General features: G+C 38.7%; 1 protein-coding gene across 4 annotated transcripts in view; it reads left to right on the top strand.

Annotated features, from left to right (window-relative positions):
* UACA (uveal autoantigen with coiled-coil domains and ankyrin repeats) overlaps positions 1–22,936 on the top strand; it is a 72,389-nt gene extending 49,453 nt beyond the window's left edge. For 2 of the 4 annotated variants that reach the window (XM_073304514.1, XM_073304515.2), the window contains exons 8-19: positions 484–665; positions 1,596–1,633; positions 3,059–3,145; positions 5,593–5,700; positions 7,949–7,981; positions 8,670–8,768; positions 9,005–9,035; positions 9,985–10,037; positions 13,291–16,035; positions 17,105–17,257; positions 19,990–20,055; positions 20,883–22,936. In XM_073304514.1, the coding sequence (XP_073160615.1) occupies positions 484–665; positions 1,596–1,633; positions 3,059–3,145; positions 5,593–5,700; positions 7,949–7,981; positions 8,670–8,768; positions 9,005–9,035; positions 9,985–10,037; positions 13,291–16,035; positions 17,105–17,257; positions 19,990–20,055; positions 20,883–20,954 (3,667 nt within the window). In that variant the 3' untranslated portion in view covers positions 20,955–22,936. The remainder of the gene's footprint in view (positions 1–483; positions 666–1,595; positions 1,634–3,058; positions 3,146–5,592; positions 5,701–7,948; positions 7,982–8,669; positions 8,769–9,004; positions 9,036–9,984; positions 10,038–13,290; positions 16,036–17,104; positions 17,258–19,989; positions 20,056–20,882) is intronic. The other 2 variants (XM_073304518.1, XM_073304516.1) reach the window with 2 other exon arrangements.
* Positions 22,937–23,525: the final 589 nt, after the last annotated feature.

Genomic DNA, 23,525 nt, shown 5'->3' with positions numbered 1-23,525 from the left:
AATACTTTGAAAGGTGCATACACACTTGTTTGGGTGGGATTACATGTTTCCAGGCACCTTCAGAATTTGGTCTGAGGTATTTTGTGACTCTTCTGATACCTTTTTTTTTTCTATAGTATTTGTAATTTGTGTGCTGAACTTCTTAGTAAAACTTGAAATGAAGGATGGGATAATAAACCTGTGTTTTGAAAATCAGGAGACTTTTGAGGAAAATAAGACTTGGGTTTACTGTCATTTTCTCTGTGAAGAAAGCATGTTAGCTCAGTAGTTTTATTAAACTAATACTTTACATATTGGTTAAATAGAAAAATCCAATTACATGAAGATGCATTGAGGAAAGGTTCTTTCTCTAAGCACAGGCTTCTGTAATTGAGTTTACAAAAAAGTAGTGATTACTACTTCAAGTAAGCTGTCCATTGCAAATATTGTCTCCTTACGTGTCTGATGTGTGTCTGTGTGTGTGGTCTTTCTCCCTGCCCCCAGGACTGCTCTAATGTTAGGCTGTGAATATGGCTGCAAGGATGCGGTTGAAGTTCTGCTAAAAAATGGTGCAGATGTTAGTTTGGTTGATGCCCTTGGTCATGACTGTTCTTACTATGCCAGAATTGGTGACAATATTGACATTTTGGCCCTAATAAAGACTGCCATTGAGGATTCCAGCAAAGGTATGAGAAGCATTCCTATATTTGGGAGAAATTTCTCTTTCTTTCCTTCTGGGTTCTTTGTTTTCATGCTTATTATTCCTCTTACAGGGAGTGTTGGCTCTTGACTGGGAAGAAATTTTTTTAAAACATTACAATGCTTATATTAATACTATCTGAATAATAATTTTGTGGACAATGTCTTTTTGGAAATAAGTTTATTCAATATAAGGATGTGATATTGTCACAGTATACGGCACGCTAACGTTGGAGGACAGATTGTCACTTCTATTCAGAATGGGAACATTTAAATTTTATCTAATCCTGGGATACTCCATTGCAGGGGTCGGCAGCCTTTCAGAAGTGGTGTGCCGAGTCTTCATTTATTCATTCTAATTTAAGGTTTTGCCTGCCAGTCATAAGTTTAAACATTTTTAGAAGGTCTCTTTCTATAAGTCTATAATATATAACTAAACTAAAGTAAATACGGTTTTAAAAATGTTTAAGAAGTTTTGTTTAAAATTAAATTACAATGCAGAGCCCTCCGGACCGGTGGCCAGGACCCTGAAAATCAGCTCGTGGGCTGCCTTCGGCACGCGGGCAATAGGTTGCCTACCCCTGCTCCATTGTAATGTTATGCTGTTACAAAACCTAATATTGTATATGATGTAAAAATGTTATACGTTTGGAAAATAATCAAAAATGGAAATGATGCATTTTAAATAGGACTACTTGTTTAGACAGCTCCTGAAATTGGTATAGCATTATCAATGATAATGAGAAACATTGTCTTACTAATAGTAAAACTATTTGGATTTGTGATTATTCTTTGTTAACAAATCAGAAATGCCAATTGGTGATTAGATATTTCCTCTAATATCACTGTTACATCAATGTCTAACTTAAATTAAGTATATATAAAAAATTAAAAACCTAACTTTTGTTGCTTTTTAGCAAGGGAGCTTATGAAGAAAGGACAGCCTGAACAAAAGGTCAGGCTTTATTTGTTCTATGCTAAATGTCTCACTAAATGTCTGTCACTGAGGAAGCTCATACGTTCATATGCATTACTGACACTGCATGTTGTATTCTTGTAAAGATTCCACTCTGGCAAGATGTTGGCCCCCTGTCCTCTTTGCCCATGTCTGATGACTGCCTAGAAAGAACACTGTATTATGATACAGTACTTCTCAGAATGAATAGGGATGTCCCTGTTGTTCTGGCCAACATTCTTTGTCAATAAACTTTTTCTGTTGTCCAGAGCTGCATATGAGCTACTGGTGAGCACAATGGTGGCTGTTTATACACCATTACTGCACTGTCACAAACCTCATGACTTTACTGGTGTGAAAGACACCGTGTGAATCGAAGTTCTATTCTAAATCCATCCTCAGTAATATTTTCTCTAAGTTTTTGTTCCATCTAAATGATCCTCTGTGGCGAATGCTGAAATGCTTATACAGAATGTGACTCCCAGGTGCTCCTGGGGTTTCTAACTTTTATTAATGTGCCGTAAACGGTAACACTGATTTAAATCCCATCCAGTGGGCAAGGCAAGTGAAAGTGATTCATTAGTTAAATTACTCTTTTCTAAAGCTTTTTTTAAAAACTGCTATTGTATATTTCCTCCGCTTGCTGCCCGTCGGTCCAGAAGCAGAGATGACTAGTATGTGAAACAGGGCCGGGCACGCTCACGGGTATCCTCACATTTTAAAAATATTTCCTCAGTAGCACTTCATGTTGGCCAGGGGCCTGACTTTTATTTGCTAAAATTGCCTGGTCCATAGAACGGAAAATCATTATACTGCTTATCTTTGGGAGCAAGTTCTGATTCTCTTAATTTGTATGTGGTTATTTTGAAACTTAGCTCTGATTCTCAGACCTCTTAAATCCGTTAGAGAGCTCATGGAAGACGCCCTAGCACAGGGGAATGCCTCAGCGGAGTAAAACCACAAGAGCGGCTCATTTTTGTCTAGGCCACTAAGGAACATAAGTGTGCCTGCGGTGAAGGGCATGTGGCGTGGCAGGGTGATCTTCGACTGCTAGCATGGTTTAGAGTAGGCTCAAAGCAGCTGTCATTAAACATAGGCACTGGTGCGGAAGTGACACCCCTCTTCATCTGCATTCAGTGCTTGTTGGTTGTAGATGACAACCTGGGCCTTGATATTTAAATGATATCCGTATTAGTTTGGGGATTAGAAATAAGACTACAACACTTTATCTGATTTTTATCCTCTGTGAAATATAACAGAGCAGAGTAAGCGTGAACTAGTAGTAACACTACCCCCGTGGGATATATAATGAAGTATCATGCTGATCTCAGTTGGAAAACACTGGGCTTACATGCTGTATCCAGAAAGAGCGTGACTTTAGTTTGCTTAAATTTATGATTTTATGTTTTAATGCTGCAACAACAGGTTACTAATGTGTCACAGAAACGGAATCCGCTGTATGCACAAGAAGTGAACTTCAAGCAGTATCAGAGGGAACCGCTAAGCATGCAGGTAAATCAGAATAAAAAGAGCAGGAAGGGGTTTGTGCTTTGTATATTTTATTTGATAATCAACAAGTCTGATTAAAGATTGGGGTTTGGTTATAAAGCACATCGTCTATTCCCATAAGAGGAATGCAATATTTCAGCTCTCAACATTACTGACATGCAATGTTGCAAGTGTGCAATTTGTTAGCCATCTTTTAAAAAGGGATAAAATCTCTGCAGTGTTTCATCTGACTAAAACGCAATAAAAAAGTCTTCCACTTAAAATGCATGCCAATCAATTCAAACAGCCTAAGGTTGAGCTATTAAACATTTCTCTTCGTGTAGATGCTGATTCTCTCAGGTGCTGAGTACCTCCTCTAGAGTGAGAGATGAAGGTGTCTACTACCTTTCAGGATTGAGGCGACAGTGAGGGAATTACTGGTTTATGATTGAGTCTTGTACACTGTAGAGAAAATGTAAATGGAAAAGCAAGAAATAGGCCTTACAAAATTTTCCTAATGTTTCCTCATGATTTATGAGACACACTCTTACTAATTCCACCTGATAACTATGAGCAGGACATTTTTAAGCTAGTTCTCCCTCTTGTGCCCTATGTTGTATGTCAGGGGTGGCCAACCTGGGGCTCTGGAGCCCCATTTGGCTCTTCAGAAGTTACTATGCGGCTCCTTGTACAGGCACCGACTCTGGGGCTGGAGCTACAGGCGCCAACTTTCCAATGTGCCGGGGGGTGCTCACTGCTCAACCCCTGGCTCTGCCACAGGCCCTGCCCCCACTCCACCCCTTCCCACCCCCTCCCCTGAGCCTGCTGTAACCTTGCTCCTCCCCCCAGAGCCTCCTGCACACCATGGAACAGCTGATCAGCAGGGCTCCCGGTGGGTGGGAGGTGCTGGAAGCAGGGGGGAGGGGGACGGGGAAGGGGGCTGATGGTGGGGCTGCTGACCATAGGTACAAACTCCACGGGTGCTGCACCCATGGGGAAAAATTGGTGGGTGCTCTGAACCCACCGGCAGCCAAGCTCCCCTCCCCTGAGCGCGCCACGTCTCCGCTTCTCCTCTCAGCGTTTTGCGCCGCAAAACAGCTGTTTCTCAGCATAACAAGCTCCGGGAGGGAGGGGGGAGGAGCGGGAAAGCGGCACGTTCAGGGGAGGAGGTGGGAAAGAGGCAGGGCCGGGGACAGAGGGTGGTCAAGCACGCACCGGTGCCAGCAGAAGTCGGCGCCTATGCTGCTGATATATTACTGTGGCTCTTTGGCAATGTACATTGGTAAATTCTGGCTCCTTCTCAGGCTCAGGTTGGCCACCCCTGTTGTATGTAGTGTCTATTTTAGAATATGTTCTGCAGAGGCTTTTATTAGTTAAAATAGGTAGATTCTGTAAAGAGCACTCAAATGTTGATAAATGATGGTGTAATAAGAAGCTAACTTTTATTTCAACCTTTTAAGCATTTCACTGAATTAAGGAAAATATAAAATATATTAGTAGGTGTCTTACTAGAAAATGAATTTGCTTGCTATAATTGCTAGAATAATCTATGGCATTTCCTTCCTCAGCTTATTAGTATGCCAGTAAAGTATTTTTAAAAAGTGAAATAACATTGAGGGGCTAATTTTTTAAACTGGGGAAACTAGCCAATTTAAAACTGAGGCTGCCATTATGAAATATTTTAGTATACAACAGAATGACTTGACATCATAGGTCCTGAAACTGAGAATCCTGCATATCTTATTGTAGCAACTGTACTATTAAAGTACCTTACTATGTGCATTATGAGACGTTACTGTAATGGTAGCTTAACTCTGAACTTTTAGCTTTTGTCTGTTTAAATAGGTCATTGGGGGTTTTTTATATATATTTATAAAATAGTCTTTTAATAGTGGGAAAAAATTAAAATGGCCAATAATGTATTTTAGTTTAAGAAGCATGTATGTATCTCATTCTGATAAAGGGTACTATGCTAATTGGAAATATTGCACTTTATTTAAAAAAGACAGTGAATGCATTTGTTCTGGCTTAATAGATGTGATTAAGGTTACATCCGATGCACTTCAGGCATGCAGCATGTTAAAAGGCTATCATGATGCCTCATGCCGATGAAGTGTCTTTTAGATTACATCTTTAAACACAGTGGCTGGGTTTCAGGCTACTTTTTTTTTTTTTTCAACACAATTTGTTTTTTATATGTTGAGAGCCAGGAGATAAAAGTAGCTCTTGAAATGCTGTCAGCACTGGAGTATGGACAGGGAAAGATTATATTAAAAACTGTGTGTGTATTACATCCATCCAAGGACAAGAATTTAGTGGTGGAGAATCTGAAGGCGCTTTAGATAAGTTTACTAGGTATAATGATTTAAAGAGAGGCTGCAGATATGTTGTGAATTTTGTTAAACAAGCATTGGTGTTCTGAAGGACCATTATCATTACTAGTTAAAACGCCTACATTTTCTTTGTTTCAGGAACTGGAAGCAGAAAATGAAGATTTGAAAGACCGATTGAAAGAGATTCAACAGGAACAGAGAATACTTCTAAACAGAGTCAGTGTATTAGAGCTACAACTGAACGAGGTAAAAATAGTTTTTGTATAATCCTGTTTAAAAACTAACAATTGTCTAACTTGAATAACAAAGCCATTCTTTTGAAATTGGCATAGTACATCAGAATGGCTTTGTCTAAAGTCTTGAAATGGAAATTTCAACAATTCACAATGAACTGAACATTAAAAAAGGAGCCAGGGATTTATTGCTGAGTTGCTCGTTTTCTCAAATCAAATGTTCCACCAGGAAATCAACAGCCTCTCTGCTCTTATAAGAGTCATCTGTGGGAAACGGAATTACTTAATTTAACTTAAGAAAAAAAAATTTAAAAAAATCCTGCTTTGAACTTTAATATGATGTTCTTCGATGAATAACCAATGCTTGTTTTGAAAGGAATGCATGTGGGAAAGCTGTCACTCTTACTTCCTGAAGGATTCTTCATTAATCATTTTACTTTCTCAGTTTAATGGGTGGCTTTGACTCCTGTATGGGTGGGTGGTGGGAAAATACAGATAACCAAGCTCTGTAACATTTTTATTGCTTCCCTGTGAGCTGTTTTTGTTGACTCACTGTTACGTGGCTTTTTGCTGCAATACGGTATATCCATAGGCAGATGACCTTTTGATACTGTGGTCATTTCTAGAATGTGATGAAACGTTGCTTTAGAAGTAGTTCTATTGATACTCAAATATGAGCGACAGCCTTACATCACAATCGAGACTGTAGAGCATGTGGTGGTTCATGTTACAGATTTAAGAACAAATTCTAATCTCAGATGCATGGCTAAAAGCAGATATTCTGCCTTTAATAGTATCTGTTATTCTGTATTTAAAAACAGCTGGGAAAAACCCAAATGTGATTATCCATTAACTATAAGTGGATTGCTTCTAGGGCATTGCTTTGATGCTTTAGTACTGAGAGCTCCTGGGGGTGACTCAGCAGACATGAAACTGTAGTAATTAACAGGAAAGTTCAGCCGGAGCAAAGCTTCAATCAGCAGAAATTGAAACCAAGATTCCCAACCTGGGGCTCTCACAGCTCTCATCCAGAGGCATTGTGTATCCCCCCTCTGCCTTTACAGCCCTCTGAGAGCTTGTAGAATGGAAGAGGAAAATAAAGCTGGAGTTAACCCCTTGTTTACTGGAAGCCATGTTTTGCCCCTGCACTTCCTTCACAAGTACTTTTTAAACTTAAATAGCAGTAATCAGTTAAACAGCAGTAATCAAAAAATCAAGCGTGTACATGTGTATGCATAACTCAGTTCCAGTGTGTTATAAGCATCCATTGGTATGTTCATACCTGATGGTCATGATTACAACAAAGTGAACCTTTAACTACTTTGAGCAGCAGCACCAAGAGAAACATGTCTAGCGTTCATTTTCATCCAAAATCATCAAATTGGAATTGGAAAAGGTTCAGAAAAGGGCAACAAAAATGATTAGGGGTATGGAATGGCTTCCATATGAGGAGAGATTAATAAGACTGGGACTTTTCAGCATGGAAAAGAGGCGACTAAGGCGGGACATGATAGAGGTCTATAAAATCATGAGATGTGGAGAAAGTGAATAAGGAAGTGTTATTTACTCCTTCTCCTAATACAAGAACAAATGAAATTAATAGGTAGCAGGTTTAAAACAAACACAAGAAAGTATTTTTTCACATAATGCACTGTCAGCCTCTGGAACTCCTTGCCAGAGGGTGTTGTGGAGTTCAGAAGGGAGCTAGATAGATTCATGGAGGATAGGTCCATCAATGATTATTAGCCAGGATGGGCAGGAATGCTGTCCTTAGCCTCTGTTTGCCAGAAGCTGGGATTGGGTGACAGGGCATGGATCACTTGATGATTACCTGTCTGTTCATTCCCTTTTGGGCACCTGCCATTGGCCACTGTCAAGAGGACAGGATACTGGGCTTGATGGACCTTTGGTCTGACCCAGTATAGCCGTTCTTATGTTCTAAAAAATGTGTTAAATAACTCAAGAAAGGATGCATACCTCAATAATTTGGAAGCACAATCTGCCATATTAGCATGCATTTTAAGACTTCAACATTATGTAATTCCTGCTTTTTTTTATTTGGAATATGGCAGATTGCAGGTGCTTCCCTGCCAAAAATTAGAGGAACGTGGAAAATGAAAGGGAAAGACATGTTGGCAGCAGGTATCATTCTGGACTAAAATATAGTGATTGTTTTATCAAATACACACAAAACCCTGTTAACATATAACTGAAATGATTTTGTGGGGGTGGGGGACGTGGGATTTTTGGTTGCCTTCTAGGAGCAAATGGTTGCAGATGATCTTGAAAGTGAGGTAGGAAAACTCATTTTTCACCTCTCCACCTTAAATTTGAGTATTAACTTTTAGCTTGAGTAAAATAATTCCCTTTGTTCATCTTATGACTTTTATTATGTCATTTACACAGCAGCTTTAACCATTGCCACTTCAAAACTAAAATGCTACACGTTCACCTTTCCATACAAAAGTCGCACAGCTGTATTTTTGACCGTATGAATTCTTTCCCATATTTTCCACTTGTGTACAGTGAAGGCAATAGCTTTTGATTAATGAGAGCCAAAATTATTTAAATTTAGTGTTGCTTTGTACGAGTTACATAGATTCCTGGCATCACCACCATAGATCTTGTCACAAGGATGTTGTGTAAAGCACACCAATGCATCTTTGAATTAGATTGCTCATTTTATAGCTCTTTCAATACTAAAGTAGTGACTCTCATTAACACAGCAGACTTCTGGTGCATGCAGCCATGTTATCCATGTTTTGTCTTTGCCAAGGTTACATGTTCACTTGATTATTAAATGTACAGATGTTCATGTCAGAAATCTATGGCATTGGAAAGCAAGGGATTCTGACCGCTAACCTCTAATGGGAGAGCCCCTGAAACTTTAACTCGGGATTTTAATAAGTGTTCTAAATGCTTACGGGTCTGGATATAGTGCTGAATAGCTGATCTCAAACAGAACCATCTCTTGTTCTTCAGAAAGATGAGCTGAGAAGACTCTTAACAGCCAAGGAAAAACAGCAGGAAGAAAGTTTAAGAAGTATTGAAGCTCTGAAATCTAAACTTAAACACTATGAGGTATGTTGTAGTTCAACTCAAACAATAAATATGTATTTTTTCATAAATATTGTGGCAATAATACCAGTTATATCATTAAAAACAAAAATATAATTGTCCTGAAAGACATCTTATGCCACTGAAACTGTAACTGAAAATTAGGTACCTGTATTAGCATCTCATTCTGTATGTAAAATTAGAACAAAATGAATATTTTATTTTTATCTCAATTGCTGCAATCTGTTTTTTCATTTCAGCGTGACTATCTGGGCTCTGGAAGTGATTTTGGTAACAGTGTTTAATTTTATTTTTAGAATTTCTCTCTCTTTAAATGCATTATGCAATCTCAAAAAATTCAAGTGAAACCGTTGCCCTTTATTTCTGTTTTTCTTTCTAGTCTCATGCTAATCTTAATAGTAACTGGATTTAACCTATAGGTCTCGCTTCTGTACACTCAGATTTATTCTTTGAGGGTAGATGTTCCTGTCCTGAATAGGTATCCAGATCTCATTTAACCCCCCAGCAAAGGGTGAGCTAACATTAATCCTCTGACTAGTTGACAGGGACGGGCATGCATATTCTGTAATAATAGGGGGTGAATTTTGCTAAACCAATTTAAATAAAAAATAGAATAGTTGATAAAAGACAACTTGAATAGTTATGTTGTAAATATACAAAGATTGAGAACAACATATAAGATCACTAGTCTTAGGTTCTTGATTTAGTCAAGTTTTTTGTTCAGAATCTATATTGGTGTTTGTTGCTGTAGAATCTGAGCTCTTATCAATGATGTTAATTATCTTTAAAAAGAGATTTGTTGGCCCAATTTAAAGAGATTTTTTTTAAAAGTCCAGTGTTAGTTTTATAAGTTAATATTATGTATGAATGGCTGGTAGAATATTTCTTAAATGTGAGTTTCTATACGAATGATTGAAAGGCTTTGGTGCAAGCTTATCTATCCATATTTACAAGTGCTTTGTAGTGTGTATTCTTAAGCTTTTGAGCTCACAAACCACCCCTCTTTTGATTTGGGTATACTTTTAATTTTCAAGTTTGATTACCAACTAATCTGAATGAGCACAGCATTAATATCTATGTAGTAAAACAAAATAAATCATTATTTGGTCTGTCATGAACCTGTATGCAAGTCAGAAGGGGCTACTCATTGAAGTAAGGTGTCCTATGGCTATTTGAAAGAAGAGGTTTTTATTTTATCCCTTATTCTATGGTAATCTAGGGAAAGAAGATATGCTGGTTAAACAGGGTCAAGTATTTGCTACAGAATCACAGGTAAGACTATATTAACATTGTGTGTGGATATTTGTGATGTATCTCTTTCTATATGTATTCCTGGGCATGTAAACAGTGCTTGAAGTAGGTACAGTTGTAAGACAGAAATGTATTCTATAATAAACACTATATTAATCTCACTAAGCTGTTTTTGTAACTTCTAGTGCCCTCTAGAGGAAATGTGTGGCATAGCTGTTTAATTTGTGGCTCAGTTCCAATATAGCCTTTGACCCTGTTGTTGATATGGGACTCAATGAATAAAGAATTGAAGGAGGGTGGTAATATGTGGTTACGGAAAATAGATCCTGTCTAACTGGATATCTTTTTTTTTTCTTTGAGATTACGAATGTGGTTGATTAACGTAATAGTGCTGATTTGTAGTATAATTAGACTTCTATAAAGTGTTTGACTTGGTACCCCATGAAATTTTGATTTAAAAACTAGAATGATATAAAATTAACATGGCACACATTGAAATGATAAAAACCTGGCTAACTGATAGGTCTCAATGTAATTGTAAATGAGGAATCATAGAGTGGGTGTGTTTCTAGTGGGGTCCCGCAGGGCTTAGTTCTTGGCCCTACACTATTCAACATATTTATCAGTGACCTGGAAGAAAAAAATCGTAACTGAAAGTTTTCAGAGGAGACAAAAATTGGGGGAGTAGTAAATAATGAAGATGACAAATCTGGATCGTTTGGTAATTTGGGCTCAAGCGAACAGTCATAGAACTGGAGGGGATCTTGAGAGCTTAACTAGTCCAGTCCCTGCACTCATGGCAGGACTAAGTATTACCTAAGCCATTCCTGACAGGTGTTTGTCTAACCTGCTCTTAAAAATCTCCAATGATGGAGATTCCACAACCTCCCTAGGCAATTTATTCCAGTGCTTAACCACCATGACAGTTAGGAAGTAGGGCTGTTGATTAATCGCAGTTAACTTAAAAAAAAAAAAAAATTAATCACGATTAAAAAATTAATCACAATTAATTGCACTGTTAAACAATAGAATACCAATTGAAATATATTAAATATTTTTGGATGTTTTTCTACATTTTCAAATATATCAATTTCAATTACAACACAAAATACGAAGTGTATACTGCTCATTTTATATTTTTTATTACAAATATTTGCACTGTAAAAATGATACACAAAAGAAATAGTATTTTTCAGTTCACCTCATGCATGTATGGTAGTGCAATCTCTTTATCATGAAAGTGCAACTTACAAATGTAGGGTTTTTTTCTTACATAACTGCACTCAGTAACAAAACAATGTAAAACGTTAGAGCAGGGGTAGGCAACCTAGGGCACATGTGCCAAAGGCGGCATCTGAGCTGATTTCCAGTGGCACTCTCACTGCCTGGGTCCTGGCCACCGGTCCGGGGGGCTCTGCATTTTAATTTAATTTTAAATGAAGCTTCTTAAACATTTTAAAAACCTTATTTACTTTACATACAACAATACTTTAGTTATATATTATAGAGTTATAGAAAGAGACCTTCTAAAAACTTTAAAATGTATTACTGACACGCGAAACCTTAAATTAAAGTGAATAAATGAAGACTCGGCACACCACTTCTGAAAGGTTCCCAACCCCTGCGTTAGAGCCTACAAGACCACTCAGTCCTACGAGATGTCTTGTTCAGCCAATCACTAAGAGAAACAAGTTTGTTTGCGTTTTCGGGAGATAATGCCGCCCACTTCTTAATTACAATGTCACCTGAAAGTGAGAACAGGCGTTCACATGGCAGTCTTGTACCTGGCACCACAAGATATTTATATGCCAAATGCGCTAAAGATTCATATGCATCTTCATGCTCTGGCCATCGTTCCAGAGGACATGCTTCCATGCTGATGACACTTGTTAAAAAAAAAAAAAAAAAGTGTTAATTAAATTTGTGACTGAACTCCTTGGGGGGAGAATTGTATATCTCCTGTTCTGTTTTACCCGCATTCTGCCATATATTTCATGTTATAGCAGTGTCAGATGATGACCCAACACATGTTGTTCATTTTAAGAACACTTTCGCTGCAAATCTGACAAAATGCAAAGAAGATACCAATGTTAAATTTCTAAAGATAGCTACAGCACTGGACCCAAGATTTAAGAATCTGAAGTGCCTTCTAAAATCTGAGAGGGACGAGGTGTGGAGCATGCTTTCAGAAGTCTTAAAAGAGCAACACTCCAATGCGGACACTACAGAACCCAAACCACCAAAAAAGAAAATCAACCCTCTGCAGGTGGCAGCTGACTCAGATGATGAAAATGAACATGCGTCGGTCTGTACTGTTTTGGATTGTTATCAAGCAGAACCCGTCATCAGCATGGACGCATGTCCTCTGGAATGGTGGTTGAAGTATGAAGGGACATATGAATCTTCAGCGCATCTGGCATGTAAATATCTTGCAATGCTGGCTACAACAGTGCCATGCAAATGCCTGTTCTCACTTTCAGGTGACATTGTATAGAAGAAACGGGCAGCATTATCTCCTGCAAATGCAAACAAACTTGTTTGTCTGAGCAATTGGCTGAACAAGAAGTAGGACTGAGTGGATATGTAGGCTCTAAAGTTTTACATGGTTTTATTTTTGAATGCAGGGGGTTTTTTTGTACATAATTCTACATTTGTAAGTTCAACTTTCATGATAGAGATTGCACTACAGTATTTGTAATCGGGGAATTTTTTTTTCCTAGTTTTTGACAGCACTGGAGCAGACCATTTCATAACATTAAAGTACAATCAGTTACCCTTCTCCACAGCTTTTCTCCTTTAAATTCCCCTGAAGTTTAGCATAATTTGTCCGTTGAATTCCAGTGAAAACAAACTACACCTTTAGGGCCCAGTTCAATTTATAGTGTAGCCCAGTGGGGATTTTTTCACTGACTCTTATGAGAGTGGGCTCAGTTCCTAAATGATGAAAAATGTGCATGCATTCAGTACACTTACATTTATTTTATACTCTTAACATCTTCAGATCATTCAACTTCTAGATGTTTGAATGATGGCTACAAGTAAAGTTGCATAGTTTCTCTGTAATACTGATAGTTTTGCTTATATAAGCCAAAATATATTTTGGATTCCTGGTCTAAATTACCTGCATTAATTGTTCCTGCTCACAAATTATAAACTGCTTGTAAATCTGAAATATACAATGGAGGTAAAGCGTATATGTTTTAGATGAGCATAATTAAAGAAGTAATGTATGAAAAAATATGAAGAGTAAATTGAACAAATTTCTCTTTTTAAGCATGTATCTATTTCTCTGCCAACTAATCTGCAGACCAAGTCTGTGCTGAGACCACTGGAACTGTCACTATCTAGCCAATCCTCCAGTTCCGAGAATGAAATTCTAAAGAGAGAGCTAGACAACATGAGAATCTCTTATGGCACAGCAAAAGAAGAAATAAGAAAACTTCAGAAAGAGCTGTCTCATAAGGTAGCTGAATGCAAAGCTTTGACATCAGAGTGTGAAAGAACCAAGGAGGAATCTGATGGACAGATAAAGCAATTGGAGGATGCTTTAAAAGATGTGCAGAAGAGAATGTTTGACTCAGAAGGCAAAGTAAAGCAAATGCAAACCCACTTTCTTGCGCTGAAAGATCACCTGACTAACGAAGCAGCTATAGGAAGCAATAAGTTAACAGAAGATCTAAAGGATCAGTTGAAAGACATGAAAGCAAAATATGAAGGAGCTTCTGCAGAAGTAGGCAAGCTAAGGAACCAAATCAAGCAAAATGAATTGTTAGTTGCGGAATTTAGGAGAGATGAGGGGAGGCTGTTGGAGGAAAACAAAAGGTTGCAGAAGGAACTTGGTAAGTTAGAGATGGAGCGAGAGAAGAGTGGGAGAAATGTCGTGGAGGTACAAGGACAGCTAAAAGAAATGGCAGCAAAGTTAGTCCTCTCTGTACCTGTTGAGAAATTTGAAAATATGAAGAGTTTATTATCAACTGAAGTGAATGAGAAAGCAAAGAAATTAGCAGAGATGGAAAGAGAGTATGAAAAACTGCAGGCAGAGCTTCGGCTCTTAAAGAGGGAATTTGAGAGTCAGAAAGCTAAATTTTCTCAGTATGTGAGGCCAGAGGAACATGAACAAATGAGGGGCAGATTTGAGAAAAAAACTGAAGAACTGGAAAAAACGATTTCTGAATTGTCAAAGAATCAGACATTGCAGAAGGAAGTGGAAAGGGTGCACATGGACAACAAGCTGCTTAAGCAGCAAATACACACTTTAACAACTGAGATTAAAAGCCAATATGTGCCTTTAAAACTGAATGAAGAAATGAAAAAAACAAATGATCTGACTATTGTGGATCTGACCAAAAAACTTGCTGAAGTAACGCAAAAGTACAATGAAAACAAAGCAGAAGCTGAGAAGCTGCTGATGGAAAAGACCAGTTTAAGTGAGACTGTAAGTCACTTCCAGGCTGTGTACATGTCTCCAGAAAAGCACGAAAAAGAAGTGGCAGCCTTAAAATCCAACGTTGTGGAACTTAAAAGGCAGCTTGCTGAGCTTCATCTAAAATATGATGCTGAACAGGCAAAAGTCTCCAAACTAGTGTCTGAAAACACAACTCTGAAGGACTCTCTGAATGATCAATACATACCTGCCAAAACACATGAGGAGATTAAAACAGTCTTGAACAGCACATTAGAAAAGACTAATAGAGAGTTGTCAATTCTGAAGGAAAAAACTGAAGATCTAAAGCGAGAATTTATGAGAGTAAACGAAGAGAATGGAACTTTGAAAAAGAAACTGAGACTCCTACAGAACCACATACAAACAGAGTATGTAAGTTTAAAAGATCATGAGAGTAAGGTGTCTACCTTAAATAAAAGCATGCAAGAGTTACAGGACAACAACACTGAGTCACTGGCTAAATACAAGAGAGGCCAAGAGGAAATCTTACAGTTACATGCAGAAATTGAAGCTCAGAAGAAGGAACTTGACACAATTCAAGAATGCATTAAGTCAAAATATGCCTCTGTTGCCTGCTTTGAAGAGAGAGAGAGAAACTTTGAAGCCATGGTGAAAGAACTAAAACAACAGTTGCTAGACCAGACACAGAGATGCAGAGAATGTGAGGAGGAGATGCAGAAACACAAACAGGAAAATGAGAAGTTAAAGGACGGGTTTTTGTCTATGGAAAACGACTTGCAACAAAATTACATTCTTGCTGAGAAATCCCATGAAATGGAAAAAATGTTCACCAGCAAAATGGAAGAACTGAATAAGCAATTGAGAGAATTACTGCAAAAATACACAGAGATAAAACATGAAAAAGACAAGCTACAAGAAGAGAGTGCTAAACAGATTTCTGAGGCCCTTGCTATGCAAACTCGCATGCAGGGTCACTATGTTCCAGTGGAACAGTTTGAAGCCTTGAAGAGAACGCTTGGCCGCACAATAGAGGAACTAAAAGAAGACCTCAATAGTAAAAAGGCATGTTATGACCGAGAACTAGAAAAGGTAAGAGAACTGCAGCAGGAATTAGCAGGTCTACATAACTCCTCAATATCTTTGGCAGAACACACGCAGATGAAAGAAGCATTTGAAAAAGAAATTGTAGCAGTCAAAACTAGCTTGAAAAAGGAAGTGGAAGAAAACCAAGCAAAAAGTGAGGAAATCTCTAAACTCCAGTCTGAGATTCAAAATACTAAACGAGCTTTAACTGAACTGGAGAGCAAAGAAGTAGTTGATATGTCAGAGTATAAATCCATGAAAAGTGCCTTAGAGACCCAGGTTACTAGCATCGCTGGAAACTTAGCCAGCTTGAATAGAAAATATGAGGAAATGTGTGAAAAGGCTTTGCAAGCCAAAAAGGAAGAGCTTTCTGCAAAAGATGAAAAGGAATTGTTGCAGTCAAGAAGCTTCAGCATTGAACAAGAAATTAAGGACCAGAAAGAGAGATGTGATAAATCTTTGACAACAATTACTGACTTGCAAAAAAGAATACAGGAATCTGCAAAGCAAGTGGAAGCAAAAGATAACAAGGTAGGCAGAAAGTGTTCAATATTTAACAGTACTAACTGCCTCTCTTTAGATCCAAAGGGCCAAATTTGCAAATGTAGTTACCTAAACACACTCACTTACACACCTAAGTGTAGGCATCTGAATTTGGTCCAAATTCTCAAAGCTGAGGACCAGTTTTGTGTGCTGTTATGCAAAGTGCTATTTAATTCCCCCAAAATTTTGCTCCCTAACACAGAACTATTCAAATTTCTGTTTTACTAGAATTTTCAAGTTTTAAATGCATATTATTCAAATTCAAAATATTAATACTACATCCACTAGCAGACTTTGTTTTTTAAAATAATCTGAAAAAAGTAATACTCCGCTTCCTTTGTGTGTTGCCTTGTCATTTTGACACTGTTGCTTGCCAGTTTAACACCAAATGATATTGGGAAGTCAATGTAAGAGAAGATTTAAGGCATTATGAATATGTGATGAAAAAGACTTGCAGTTTTCTTAATGCTATTTAATGAAGATATTTTAGTTTTAAAACAAGACGCATTATTGTTATACTAGGATTAAGGAGCACTGCATTATAACTTTATCCTACAGTATCTTTCTGAATTAATGTTATATGCACTTTATACCATCCAAAGAACTAGGTTTTCGCATCTAGTAGTAGCTGCTAATTCTGTAGTTAAATGTGTACTGTGTGTACTCTTTCTCTGAAGAATTGGATACCTTTATGGCCAAATTTCCTAAGGGCAGTCTCACTTGTGGGCATTGCGCCTGCAAAAAAAGATAAGGCTGATGCCCTGCTTTGAAATCTGGGCCTTAGCTAATTTGCACACTGAAGATAAGTGGCTGGTTGACCTATGGGCTATGTCTTACAGATTTCTGAATCCTAAGAAGCTGAGAGCAAAATATTTGATATATTTTCAAAGCATCTCTCTTTTTCTCTTACAGACTTTTCTAGTAAACCAAGATTGATGAGGTCAATATAATGATGTCCTCATATACTTGTTAACCTTTAGTTGATCTTGCAAACTAATATTCTCTTATAAATATGTTCAGAAAATGAAACATTATAATCTTTGTATTTCTCTTACAGATAACAGAGCTGCTTAATGATGTAGAACGACTAAAGCAGGCTCTTAATGGCCTGTCTCAGCTTACATACACCTGTGGGGTTCCCTCAAAGAGACAGAACCAACAAGTTGAAATGCTCCAGCACCAGGTGAAAACCCTGCAGCAGCAGCTGGCTGTAAGTACTTACATAGAACTTTGCTCCAGAGCTCTGTCATAAGGCATGTTACTATTTTTGTCAGAAGTGGTGGAATAAGTTTTAATATATGTTGTTTAGGAGTGGGGAAATGGGATGGGCAGGAAGGTAGGATCCTCTGAGGAAAAGAATGGCATTGTTTAACGTGATCTGGAAAAAGGGGTAAACAGTGAGGTGGCAAAATTTGCAGATGATACAAAACTTCTCAATATAGTTAAGTCCCAGGCAGACTGCGAAGAGCTACAGAAGGATCTCTCAAAACCGGGTGACTGGGCAACAGAATGGCAGATGAAATTCAATGTTGATAAATGCAAATTGGAAAACATAATCCTGACTATGCATATAAAATGATGGGGTCTAAATTAGCTGTTACCACTCAAGAAAGAGATCTTAGAGTCATTGTGGATAGTTCTCTGAAAACATCCACTCAATGTGTGGCAAAAAAGCAAACAGAATGTTGGGAATCATTAAGAAAGGGATGGATAATAAGACAGAAAATATCATATTGCCTTTACATAAATCCATGGCACTCCCACATCTTGAATACTGCATGCAGATGTGGTCGCCCCATCTCAAAAAGGATATACTGGAATTGGAAAAGGTTCAGAAAAATCAATAAAAATGATTAGGCGTATGGAACAGCTGCCATATGAGGAGAGATTAATAAGACTGGGACTTCTCAGCTTGGAAAAAAAGACATCTAAGGGGGGATATGATAGAGGTCTATAAAATTATAGAGGTGTGGGGAAAGTAAATAAGGAAGTGTTATTTACTCCTTCTCATAACACAAGAACTAGGGGTCACCAAATGAAATTAACGGGCAGCAGGTTTCAAACAAATAAAAGGAAGTATTTCTTCACACAACACAGAGTCAACCTGTGGAACTCCTTGCCAGAGGATGTTGTGAAGGCCAAGACTATAACAGGGTTTAAAAAAGAACTGGATAAATTAATGGAGGATAGGTCCATCAGTGGCTATTAGCCAGGATGGGCAGGAATGGTGTCCCTAGCCTCTGTTTGCCAGAAGCTGGGAATGGGTGACAGGGGGTGGATCACTTGATGATGACCTGTTCTGTTCATTGCCTCTGGGGCACCTGGCACTGGCCACTGTCAGAAGACTGGGCTAGATGGACCTTTGGTCTGACCCAGTATGGTGGTGGTTACGTGATTTCTTTGCGATAGAACAGTTTTGGAGGTTTCTACTTGCCCCAGCTTTCCTGTACCCATGAGGAGAAGTAGCAGTGTCTTTTGGAAAAACCTGTCCAAATGAAGTGTTCTCGTCCTGCAGTATTAATCCAAAATCAGTGAATAAGTCCTGTGTGCAGGTGCTGCAGTAAGATTGTGTACTGCACATGCCAGCAGTGAATTCCGTGCCGTATAACACAAAGGAAGGTAGTCTCTGTCCCAGGGGATTAACAATCTCAGGGTTGTCAGACACTAGGAGGGTGCTTTCCAGTTTGGGTACCACTGACCTGTGCTAGCTCTGTTTGAGCTAATCTGCTAGAAACAGCAGTGGGGCTGCAATGGCAAAGGTGGTGGGTTGGCCTAGCAGCCTCAGTACGCAAGCGGGAGAAATGGGCTGGATTGTATTCAAGTGGTTAGCACAAGCCCCTGTGTGTACTGATACTTTTCGCACACTAATTCTGGCGGAGTTACTGCTTGTCACAGAGTTACCTGTGCTGGGAGGTGTCCTCCCACCTGTTGTGTCCAAGCCTGCAAACGCTTATTCCAGTGTGCTGCTTACTGTTGTGAGTAGTTCTGTACATAGCCTCACTGGAGTTTGTGGTAGTAAGTGCTAGGGCTTTAGTATAAATGTCCCTAAACGTATCTTTGTTCATGTGTGTAGTAGCACTGTTGACTTCAGTGAAACTACTCATGAGAGCAAAGTTACACATACACCCTCTAGCCCCATATAACGCAGTTCTCGGGAACCAAAAAATCTTACCGTCTTAAAGGTGACACCGCGTTATATCGGGGTAGGGAGAGGAACTGCTCCCCACCCCAGCTCACCTCCGCTCCGCCTCCTCCCCCGAGCGTGCCGCCGCCACTCCGCTTCTCCCCCCCTTCCTTGCCGGCTTGCCACGCCAATCAGCTGTTTGGCGCGGCAAGCCTGGGAGGGAGGGGGGAGAAGCGGAGCAGCGGCGTGCTCGTGGGAGGAGGCGGAGGTGAGCTGGGGCAGGGGGGCCGCAGCAAGTAGTGGGGGGAGGGCGCAGAGGAGCCGCTTGCGGTAACTCGAATTCGGCTGTAACGAGGTAAAGCAGCCCCGCTCCCCGGAGCGCTGCTTTACGGCGTTATATCGGACCGCATTATATCGGGGTAGAGGTGTATGTGTAAATCTATATCGAATTGGGTCACATTCGTGGTAGTGTGTGCAGCATCCCCCATAGTGTGATAAAGTGAGTTTAAATTGGGACTTGAGTCAGGGGCTTCTGAACAGAAGTCAAATTCTATTCTTGTCCAAGTAGGTTGGTGGTGGTAACACCTGGGCTGGTGTGGAGAAAGCCCTATTTCAAGGCAAAACACTTCAAGCTGACGCTAAAGCTGAAAGGCTCCATTTTTCGGTTAGGGTTTTATAAACAACTAACCTTGAAATTCTAAGGTCATGCGACACTTAAATAAGCAAAGTCAAACAAGCAAAGCTGTAATTATACGAAGAATTGATCTTGAAAATATTGACATTCTTCTCTCCACATTCCCCCACCCTTCTACATACAGGATGCTGATAGACAGCACCAAGAAGTAATTTCAATTTATCGGACACATCTTCTTAGTGCTGTGCAGGTATGTTAGCGGGTCTATAAAAATTAAGTTACTCGTTTTCGATGTTAGGTCTTTTTTTTTTTTTTTTTTTTTTTTAGAAAATTCTCTTTCAAAGTAAATGTGTGTGAATGAGTAATATCTAATGTCAGTGCTTCCTGTATGCACATTAAATTATTGTAAAAGGCTTTTTGCGGTGCCTGGTATTGCTCCAGAAGGAAACTGAGAAGGAAAAGAGCACCGCAGCATGTTAAATTTAGTGTTTGCCTTCATCTGCTTGTCACTTTTTATGAACATCTAGACAACATACAGTGGTGACCCACTTTAAGGGGGATAATACGGTGCTATCAATACATGTCCATATCCCAAATAGTGCACTGGAGGAGTTGCATGAGTGTTGGGAACTTTCAACTCTCCTGTTTCTTTTGAATAGGGAATATGAATTTATGCAAAGACGAGTAAATTTTCCCTATAATTACTGGCTGCAGCAAGTTACAATAACATGGTTCAGCTGAGAAGCTGTGCAATTTCAGATCCTAAATATGACTCTTATACTAGTCACCATCATAGCTGAGTGCTGTAGATAATTGCAGGAAGCTGCAAGGCAGTCCAGAAGATATGAACAGCAACATCTCTAAATCAAAACAGTGATTTCAAACAGGAAATTTGCCACTGTGCTGCAAAGTTGGAAATTAACTCTGCTGACACAAAGTCATTAATAAGGTTAATTAAATTCAGTTTTACCAATGAGATGGTGATTGACCATGCATTCATTTTGGGAGGGTATTTGTTTTAATTTTAGTCATGAATAATGCAGTGTGGTTTTTAAAAAATCCTGTCCCCACTTCCAGGGCCACATGGATGAAGATGTTCAAGCTGCCTTACTCCAGATCATTCGCATGAGACAGGGGCTTGTTTGTTAATATGCTTAGTGCTGGTTCTGTAGCATGGCTGTTGCATCCTGTAGGAGTGCTGTGGTTACAGCTGTATTAACCTTCATGGCCTTTCTCTTTTTCGTGGCGTGGTAACTGTAAAAAGAATGCACCCCCCAAAAAAATTATTCCAAGTATGAAAAACACTAGGAGGCTGAAGTCATTTACCCCTTGTAAAATAGAACAATAGGGCAATTGTTTTAGTTAATATTAGATGTTTCAAATATGTGGATTATAAAGTGTGTAGAATTTATTTTACAATTGGTGTATAAGCTGGCAGTCAAAATGATGACATAGTAGTTACATTCTTCTAGTGTCTGATTGACCATTTTAGAATAAATAAATAAACTCAAATACAACACCTCCAAATTGATCCTATTGTTAATTTCCAAAGGGTGAATGACAGTGAACTTAAACTGAAGTGACTGTGGCTGAAATACTGTAACTGTTGGATTTTTTTTTTTAATGGTTAAAAAGTGTGCTTTTTGTGATCATATTAAGTTGATCAGCAGATTGACAGTAGATCAACTACAGAACAAGATGGATAGCGTCAAGGTATACATTGTAGCTTGGCTGGCCAGGTTACATTCTTTTATTTAAGTAATTTAAGATTTAGTGCCTTCGCATTTTACTAGAGGTACAAATCAGTTTTTTCCATCAGACACTAACATTTATGCTTTTTTACAAGATATATTTTTTCATTAAAGCTTTGTAACACTGATTTCAATAGGCTAAGAAACAGCAGGACTGGAGTAGATCATGAATGTAGAACAGCAATTCAGTCTCAAATGCAATAGTCCAATTTTTATTCTTATGTACTTTTTCAAATTTCATTATGCATAAAATGGACCTAGATTGTTTGAGTAACACACTTGATAAAGTTGTACATTATCTAGTTCAAGTGTCAGATGGTCAACCAATTTCCAGCAAAAGCTTAAGAGGTTTTTCTGGTTTATTAACACTGTAAATTATGTACTATAATCAATTTTTGATTATTTATGGGGAAAGATGCAAATAGTAAGATTCATAGAGAAATCTAATTTGGAATTCACATGTTAAACAAAACAGAGCTTCATATTTTTTTAAGTGGAAGTGCAATATTGCCAAAGAATGAAATATCTACAGCCAAGTTTTATGGAAGGAAATACAAAAATTGGGACTATTTCGAGGAAAATGGCAGTAAAACAAGAGTCTAGCCACAAAAGTCACTGGTTTTTCTTAGTGTCTCAGAATAAACAGAGTAGAGCCTGACCCTGTAAGTATTACTTATTGGATATAATGCTCCTTGCTGCCAGAGTAGTCCTGCTAGCTCCGTACTACGCTCCGTACCAAGTGTTACACTTGTCAGTAAGCATTTGCCCATAATTAGCAAATAGGAGGCTGTCATCCTGGCACTGATGCAGGGCAGGATGGAACAGAACAGAATTCAGCCTCTATATTTTCCTGCAAGTAGACTTTCAGGGTTGTACAGTAAATTCTGTAAGTGCTTGATCTAACTACAGTTATGTTAACTGGGTTTAAAATACAAACCCCCAAACTGTACCTGGCAGCTTTTAAGGTTCCTGTTTTCCAACAGAGTTTAGCCTCTCTGCCCTTGAGTGTGGGCTTCCTGCTGTATCACTGAAATGGCAACCTCCAAATATGGAAAAGAGGATGTTGACGCAGGCACTTCTAAAACAAACTCTTGTGAAAATGCATGTTTAATATATTTAGCTGTAGTGTGACAACTGATCATTCTTGTTTTCCTTCAGTTTCCTAGAGGAGTCCCATGAGATGTGTGAGTTCACCAAGTATACTTTAGTTTTTAGAAAATCTTTTCTAATCACATTACTTGAAGCTCTGGTTGGAAAGAAATTTGATTGTTTTGATAATACTAATACTGGGCTATTTTAGTATTGAATTTTTCCTTACTGGGGGAAGTTTTATGTATTTTTTTCTCTTGTATTACATATCAATAAAGTATTTTATCTTACTGTAACAGTACCTTGTGGCTTATTGGCAAAATAGTCTATGGGAAAGAGAATATTAGTCTTCATTTTGACTGGAAAAGATTTTGTGTGTGTGTGTGTGTGTGTTGCCAAGGCACATACTGGGATTACCAACTTTTCCACCTCCAAAACTGAGCGGTTCAGTTTGTCTCCAGTCAATCCTGGACTACTGACGATACAGCTAACGAAAGTGTCAGCTGTGAGAGCAGCTTGTAAAGTGGACACGTGTCCCGTTAGATTGCTACCTCGCTTCTGGCGGGAAACTGAACAGACTTTGCGTGTTCCCTTCTGAGCACTGCCAAAATGGCTGGCTTGGAACTGGTGACCTGGAGGTGAAAGGCTCTGTACCAATATCTAGCCCCAAATATTAGCTTCAGATTCATTTCCATAATCTGTTCAGGCCAGGTCCATGAAGGAAACAAGTACAGGAGGGAGTGCAGAAAGTTCTTCAGAAGAAGTGCAAAGTGAGTCTTGTGACTAAATGCAATAAATGATCGTTTTCTCTTAGAACTTTGGAGATTTTACAAAAGTGACTCAGAACAGGGAGTATACGCAAGTATTGTGAAAACATTTC

Source organism: Lepidochelys kempii, chromosome 10 (assembly GCF_965140285.1).
Source record: "Lepidochelys kempii isolate rLepKem1 chromosome 10, rLepKem1.hap1, whole genome shotgun sequence".
Classification (NCBI taxonomy): Eukaryota; Metazoa; Chordata; order Testudines; family Cheloniidae; genus Lepidochelys; species Lepidochelys kempii.
The sequence above is the reverse complement of the archived record's forward strand: the minus strand, read 5'-3'. Positions and strand labels throughout refer to the sequence as shown.